The sequence below is a fragment of the Papilio machaon genome, chromosome 29 (genome assembly GCF_912999745.1).
Source record: "Papilio machaon chromosome 29, ilPapMach1.1, whole genome shotgun sequence".
NCBI lineage: Eukaryota > Metazoa > Arthropoda > Insecta > Lepidoptera > Papilionidae > Papilio > Papilio machaon.
The window spans coordinates 117637-125668 of NC_060014.1; the positions used below are offsets into that span (position 1 = coordinate 117637).

The 8032-nt window shown below is 40.1% G+C and overlaps 1 protein-coding gene across 1 annotated transcript; it reads left to right on the forward strand.

Annotated features, from left to right (window-relative positions):
• The first annotated feature begins 143 nt into the window (after window positions 1–143).
• Window positions 144–7623, forward strand: LOC106708156 (serine protease 53). The gene is made up of 11 exons (XM_045685179.1): window positions 144–390; window positions 584–851; window positions 1033–1122; window positions 1665–1849; window positions 2671–2771; window positions 4820–4883; window positions 5414–5686; window positions 5991–6258; window positions 6652–6741; window positions 7024–7208; window positions 7473–7623. The coding sequence occupies exons 1-11, from the start codon at window positions 190–192 to the stop codon at window positions 7575–7577; spliced, it is 1830 nt and encodes a 609-aa protein (XP_045541135.1). The 5' UTR covers window positions 144–189; the 3' UTR covers window positions 7578–7623.
• The last annotated feature ends 409 nt before the right edge of the window (window positions 7624–8032 follow it).

Below are 8032 nucleotides of genomic sequence, written 5' to 3' on the forward strand. Positions count from 1 at the left end.
GTGAAAATCTCAAAAGATAATTTTTAAAAATCCGAATTTAAATTTGATAATTTTCATGGAGATAATTACTGATATCCATCATACATTAATCCTGGATGACACTATCGTTACAGCAGTAATCTGAGAGGTGACATGGTATAAAAACGGTCGGTATATCCGCATCGTCAGATTTAGACATCAATTGTCACCATGAAGTTGTTGTTGGTCGCCGTATGCTGCGTGGTCGCGCTGGGGTGCGCGGGCGCGGAGGTGCCAATCGTGCTACACTACCACGAGTCTGAGGGTATTCAGAAAGCGGAGCAAATCCGGCAATCGGAAATAGCCGCGGACTTCGACGGCAGCAGAATCGTCGGTGGATCGCAGGCCAACCTCGGCGCTTATCCCTACATGGTATGGTCTCTGTTCTACTCACAATTATTACCTAACCCCGAGAAAAGCAACAGTTTTACTTACATATTTCAACATGAAAATTAAAGGCAGATAATGGATACAGACTTGTTTGATAAATCCAATATGAAAAATGTGTTATCACTTGAAAAAAGCTTGTCAATTGTACTGGTATGTAATATGCTGTATAACGCAGGGTGGTCTGGTTATCACTTTGACCAACGGGCGAACTTCAGTCTGCGGCTCCTCGCTGCTGTCCAACACGAGGCTGGTAACCGCCGCCCACTGCTGGTGGGATGGTAGCAGCCAGGCGCGCCAATTCACCGTCGTGCTCGGCTCCGTCCGCCTCTTCTCCGGCGGCACTCGCATCAACACCAACAGAGTTCAGATGCACGGCAGCTGGAACCCGAGGAACGCCAACAACGACGTCGCTGTCATCACTATCAATTCGGTTAATTTCAACAGTAAGTGTTAATACTGATGGACGACAGCCGAAAACATAGTGTGTATCGAATACTGTTCCTCCAGCATAATGAATCTGAAAAAGTTTCAGTCCACGGAAGATACGCCCTAGAATACAATGAAGAGCAAATTTTGGCATTTGCGTTTAATTAGCATTACTAATGAGAGATGTTTGTGTTGCAGACAACATCAACCGCATAGCGTTGGCGTCGGGCAGTAGCGACTTCGCGGGCACGTGGGCGGACGCCGCCGGCTTCGGCATCACCAGGGATGGTCGGTACTATTAAATAGTCTCTCACCCAGCTAATATAACGACACATTAGCCGTCGGGCTCTCGTCGACAGGATCTACTGCAGCTCACATTCGTTCGTACCAACTATGCGCGAACTAACCCAACTTAACATAGTGCAGTTAAAGGTCAACACAAACGGACTGTCTCAAGCAGTATGCTGCCTACAGTACATCGTATTCTTAAAACTGTTCATGCTCAGTGGCTCTTGTACCGTGCGTTCAGTTGAAGATATTCAAATTCAAATCTTTGGTCATAAATCTTGTTGTATGTATACCTTGACCCAAGGATAAAGAAAGAAATGTTGTTATCACACAAAATAAAAAAAAAAACAATTAATAACAAAGTATAAATTAGTAGAAACAAATTGATACTTTAGTTAATTGTTCGTTCAAAAAAAATGGCATATAACATTTGAGTTGAGGAATGTTTTAACATAAGGGAAATGGCATTATTTTCTTAATTCTTTAACTTTGGAGTACAGTTCAAATAAAGGTATATGTTACTAATGTCGTATGGTTTGCAGGCGCTGGCATCGGAAATAACCAGGCGCTGTCGCACGTCCGTCTGCAGGTGATAACCAACGCAGTCTGCAGAAACACGTACGGCTCCTCCATCATCGTATCCTCCACGCTGTGCACGAGCGGCGCCAACGGCCGCAGCACCTGTGGCGGCGACTCCGGCGGTCCTCTCGTCGCAAACAACAGACTGGTCAGTAGCTCTTAGCGCCCTTAACGCTTTCTTCACATTAGGTCAGCCCAGTGTGCCAGTAGCGCTCGAAATTAGCGCTGACATACAACTGGCGTAATGTAGACACCCACAGAAGCCAGTAAGCCAGCCAGTACGATAACTGGGATGATGTTCTACTTTCATGCCGGTTAGGCCATGCGTAATGTGTGCAAATGTTTCTATGTAGCAGAAAAGCACTCTCGACTAATGTTTGTTACAGCGCCCTCTTTTGTACAAAGAACGGAATTTAATCTCATATATACCTCCAGATATCTTATTACGTAATACGTACGTAATATAGTCTGCGAAAAACAAATTGGAATGCAAATAAAATCATTCATCATTACCAACTTACACTACTATCCTTAATACAGCGTCTTGAAAACACGTTTCATGTATCCAACGATAGATGGCTCTCTGAGTTAACTTAAAAGATACCGCCAAAACTCAGCGGCCATACTTGAGTGCGTTAGAAAAATATGTTTCTTATATTCAACAACAGATGGTTGCTCAAGCTAATTTACTTAAGAGTTCCGAAAGCACTCAGCGCTAATCTTTCCACCACATAAATGATGACATTATAAGATAGGATTTTGGTCCATCTGAGCCAGCCACATGATTTTGGTAAAACATTGTACATAGTCTCTAAATGAACTCTGGAGGGGACTTATTGAAAGAGGACATTGCCCTTCCCTTCTCGTGCTATCAAATTGTTTGAATTAAAGAATATTTAGTTAAAGGAATTTTTGAAGATTTCTATTTGAGCGCGGTCATCATCAATCAGTTCTTTAATTGTGTTACAGATCGGCATCACATCTTTCGGATCGCCCAACGGCTGCCAGCGCGGACACCCTGCCGGATTCGCGCGCGTCACCTCCTTCAACTCCTGGATCAGTTCCCGCCTGTGAACTGTACATGTCATGTAACATGTACTACAAAACGCTGCGATCAAAATAAAAGATGTTTTACAATACAAAAATTGTCTGTTTTATTGGAACGAAGTTCCTTATCGCGCGTTGTGAAAGGGGGCTAGACGGAAAAAATTCTTACGAAAAGTTGTCACGACACTTTTTGCTATAGTAAGTATGTTAACGACGAATGAGCGCTACTTCACCATGGCAACCACGTGACAATATATAACGAAAATTCATAGAAATAAAATGTACTTCTTGTGAAGACTTAAGTTTTTTATTCATAGAATAAACATTGGTTCCTTCACTAATTAATTGAAAGTAACTTCGTTCCATCCGGGTGTCCCAACACACCTCTCAAGTTTTTTTTATTATATCTTTTAGCCTTCATTGAGGAACACTTCATCCACTCGATATTTAAAAAAGAAAAATAGTTTTGCAGATGCGTTGCTTTATTTTCTTATATATAAAATGTTCGTGTCACAATGAAAAAAAAATGAAAAATAATTTATTGCAATCCAAAAAATTAAGTTTAAGTTTACATTGAACAGTTAAGCAACAATGTTAATAAACATAGTCCTCCGAAACGGTTTGACTGATTTTTTATGAAATTTTATATTTATATTCAGTAGTTCTAAGTTCTGACAATGGGCTGCTATCTATTTTTCATACCCCTAAGTGATAAGGGTGGTCCATCCCTAACCTTTTTTTTATACTTTTTTAATAATGTTGCGTTAATAATGTTAATGTATGTAATTATAATTATAAATGTCCCTAAATTTTATGGATTTTTTATTTTTATTTAGGTTATTTTTATATTCCCTCATCTTTCACAGTCACAGCGCTGCATGCCTCTTTCACTCATATACCACATACTTACACACTTAGTTTACTTTAAGTTAGTTATATTTTTCTACACTAGACATTCTCTAGAAATAATATATTTGGCAAAACAACTATTATTGAGTCAGTTAATTTCATATAAAATATTTAATTGCCGATTTATAATATGAAAATAAAAAACAAAACTGTACCTTTTTCCGAGATAGAATTAGTCTATGTGACATTTCAGGCTGTTATCAATCTATGTGCCAAATTTCATTCATATTAGTTTCTGAGAAACGTCCGACGAGAGAATAACGTCCTAATACAAGCTTTCGCATTAATAAATTGCTCAGAGTTAGAACTAATCTTTTATAGAACAAATTGTTCACGAATTTATGTTTCGTGCATTAATAATAGGAAATCTTACTAATATTATAAATGCGAATGTTTGTATGTATGTATGGATGTTTGTTAGAAGGTATCTGCAGAACACATCAACGGTTCTCGATGAAATTTGGCATAGATTCAGAACGTAGTCTGAAAGATTATTGGTTAATAATTAAGTTTTTTTTAATTAGGCGCGGACCAACTCGCGGGCAACAGCTAGTCATTATATAATTGCTGCACATATTTACACTTCTGTTTCCGCATCCGCTTCTGTTTCCGTTTCTGCTAAAATTTATTTTTGACATCTGTTTCCCAACCATCTGTTTTCCAACAACCAGAAATGGTTCCGCTAAGACACTTCCGTTGCATCACTATCACACCTGGCGACATCTCTTATTAAATTTTGACACTTTCAATTTAATTGTGACATCTTGTGACTAATGGCGAAACTAAACAAAATAAAACAAATTGAAGTATCGTTCAGCCGTTCAGTAGAACAAAAGATGTCAATTTTTAATTTCTTCCGAATAGATTTTCTGATGAATGAGTATAGAGAAGAGAGAGAACAAGGGTTAAAATGCATGTAACCTCCTGGTGACATAAATGAGTACATTGTACGAGTGTTCTCAGACATTGACTGGCTCTTAGTTTTTAAAAATTCCTTATAAAATGTAATTTGGGTATTGATTTATTAAAGAAATAGTTACGAAAAAATTACTTTGTAAATAGGATTGCAATCTTTCAATAAACGTCATTTAAAAAAAACAATCAGCGACTTGTCAATACTTGAATCTGTGGTCACGTCATCCAATGATTTGTTACGAACCAGTTTATACTACAATAATTCTAAACCCATGACGTCGCTGTCAAACCAGTACGAATGTGCACCTTGCGTACTGCAATAATTGACCGTTTCAACTGATCTCCAGACGAGATATTCCCAGATTAATATCAGCTTGATAAAATAAACTGTAAGTACACACTCGGTGCTTTTAGTACGTAATTTGATAATCGTGTGCGCTGAGAACCATCGTGTTCCAAAAAGGCATATGAGCGCGCTTTATAAATTCATGTTCCAAATTCAAAATATCTGACAAGCAAACTGACCTCTATATACAACTGAATAGGCTATAAGCTATGATTTTTGTGCCAATATGAAATACGTCAATTTAGAGATGATAAGAATAGAAACAGTAAATTCAATTGGCGCGTTTAATAAGGAACAAAGCAAGAGCTGTCTTTATCTGCAACGACCTGTCCAGCGGACATCTATTTGCAAACAAAAAAAAGTGTATGGCAACAAAAATCAATTATTTTTGCCCTATCTCATTATACTATCATAATTATGATTATTAGCAGTTATTTATCAATGGAAATAGGATCCAGAATTTGGACATTATCTTGAAATATCACATTAATCTAGAATAATAAGAAGGTATATTGGTATAAAAAGGTAATAACCAGTTATTTGAGCGAGATAATAAAAAAAATGAAATTCCTGACTGCTGTATGTTTGCTGGTAGCTGCGTGCCTGGCGCAGGCAGAGGGTGCGCAGGAGCGGGTACTCCTGCACTACCACGAGAATGTGGGCATCCAGCGCGCGGCGGAGATCAAGCAAGCTGAGCTGGCGGCTGACTTCGACGGCAGCAGGATTGTGGGCGGCTCTCCTGCCGCGCTTGGACAGTACCCTTACATGGTATGTACGAGTACTATAGTCCGACATATTTATCTAGTCTAGTGGGATTCATTGCGAAACTTAAGTACATCATCGCACAAACACTGCCAGACATGAAGTGCCAAAAGATCCTTGTGTCCTTCAATCCAAGTAACTGTGTTGTCTCGGGCGTGTAGAATTAACCACGAACTCTTCATACTTAGAAACACTGCTGCCGGCAACTGGTTTCTCTTCTTTATATGCACATTGAACGAACGAGTCAAATCATGGAATCATGGTACAGAATTTCGACTGTGATATCATTTCTTTCTTTTCGCTCTTGTAGGGTGGTCTGGTCATCACTCTGACCAACTTCCTGACGTCAGTTTGCGGCTCGACTTTGATCTCCAACACCCGACTGGTGACCGCCGCTCACTGCTGGTGGGACGGTCGCAACCAGGCACGCCAGTTCACCGTCGTGCTCGGCTCCATCCGCCTCTTCTCCGGCGGTACTCGCATCAACACCAATAGAGTGGAGATGCACGGCAGCTGGAACCCTTCCACAGTCAACAATGATATCGCCATAATCACTATCAATTCAGTCAGCTTCAATAGTGAGTATGAAAAAAAAAAACATCAAGTCATCCTTCTCATTGAAATTGTCTTGTTTGCAGACGCATTCATGTAAAATAGCAAGTAATCAATCGTGAAGTATTCAATGAACCAACAAAAATTCAAGTTCTGTTTAATTTCTGTTTAAAGAAGGTACTTCCCTAACATATGTTATTCTGACAATGGAGATAATAAAAGGGACGATGAACCTTTAACGGGTGTTGCGGAATTAAAACAGATGGTTCGAATCTCGAAATTTTATTGTCGTGAACTATAATATCTTAGCACAAACGGAGACATTAGTTGAAGTAGTAAAAGTTTAATATAGAAAAAACAATTACTAATTTTAAGTAAGTATTAATTACACTCAAATAATTGGTTGGCGATTGTTTCAGACAACATCAACAGCATCGGACTGGCGTCAGGTAGCAACGACTTCGCCGGCCAGTGGGCGCAGGCTGTCGGCTTCGGCGCCACCAGAGACGGTCAGATATCACTAAAATGTTACTGCACTTCTATTATCTGTTATATCATCTCCAGATACTTAATGACAATCAAACAGGTGTTTAATAATGTCGTCGTAGTGTCGATTTACTCTGAGAAACAGAAACTAAACGAGTAATGTCTCCTTATCTGAGAACCTCATTTTTTTTCAGTGCCACAGTTACTTATTATAAATAAAAATTGATTGAACAGTCTTTCGTGATTTTATAACGATATGTTGAAAACACGTGTTTCGGCAAGTGAAACTCTTTAATATGTTGCAGGAGGCAGTGTGGGCATCACACAGACACTGGCTCACGCGCGTGTGCAGGTGATCACAAACGCTGCGTGCCAGCAAGTTTACGGACCACAGGTTATCGTAGCCTCGACACTATGCATCAGCGGCGCGGGCGGCATCAGCACTTGCCACGGCGACTCCGGCGGCCCGCTCGTCGCCAACAACCAGCTGGTCAGTAGAATAACGTCGTCGTAAACTTGGCTCGATCTCGACCAAAGTCAATGACTAGGCCTCAGACAAAACCTCTACTGCTCTAAGTACGCGCAAACACATCGTGTGTCTTCACAGATGTATGCGGGTTGCAACATTCCTTCACTGTAAGAACGCCAGATAAAGTTAAATATGAAGTTGAATTATGTCCTGTAAATACTCATAAAACTATGTCCTCAATATTATAAGACATTATTTATCTAACTCGTGATGTCACTGTTTCAGATCGGTGTGACTTCATTCGGCTCTAACTCCGGCTGTCAGCGCAACCTGCCCGCCGGCTTCGCTCGTGTCACCTCCTTCAACTCCTGGATCAGGGCCCGCATGTAAATCAATCTGATTCTTAATCGGAATAAATAAAGTCTATTTTTCTACAGCAAGCAATTTTAATTTATCCCAAAGATGATTTCTCCTTGAATCCTCACCATGGCTGGCGTTAGGTGCGTTTTGGCGACCGCCCAGGGCGTCTTAAACACCGGGCAGGCACAGGTCTTCGAATTAGACTATGTATAACCCTGTTTAATCCCCCCCACCCCTCCCCAAAGAAAAGTAAAAAAAGAGGGCGCTGCAGAAAATTGCCCTGGGAGCTAGTCAAAGTGCTCAAATAGTTATCATACGCTGTATCCGTACGATATCGATCAGTACGATGGAATCCGTTTTTCTGTAGTTGTGACAAATCTCTTTGAATTTGTTTTTTTTACCTAGTCTCTTAGATACTCGACAGTCAATGCGTAGTAAGCGTAAAATCTAACTCAAATGGAGGCAACCAAGCAGCTTGACGCTTT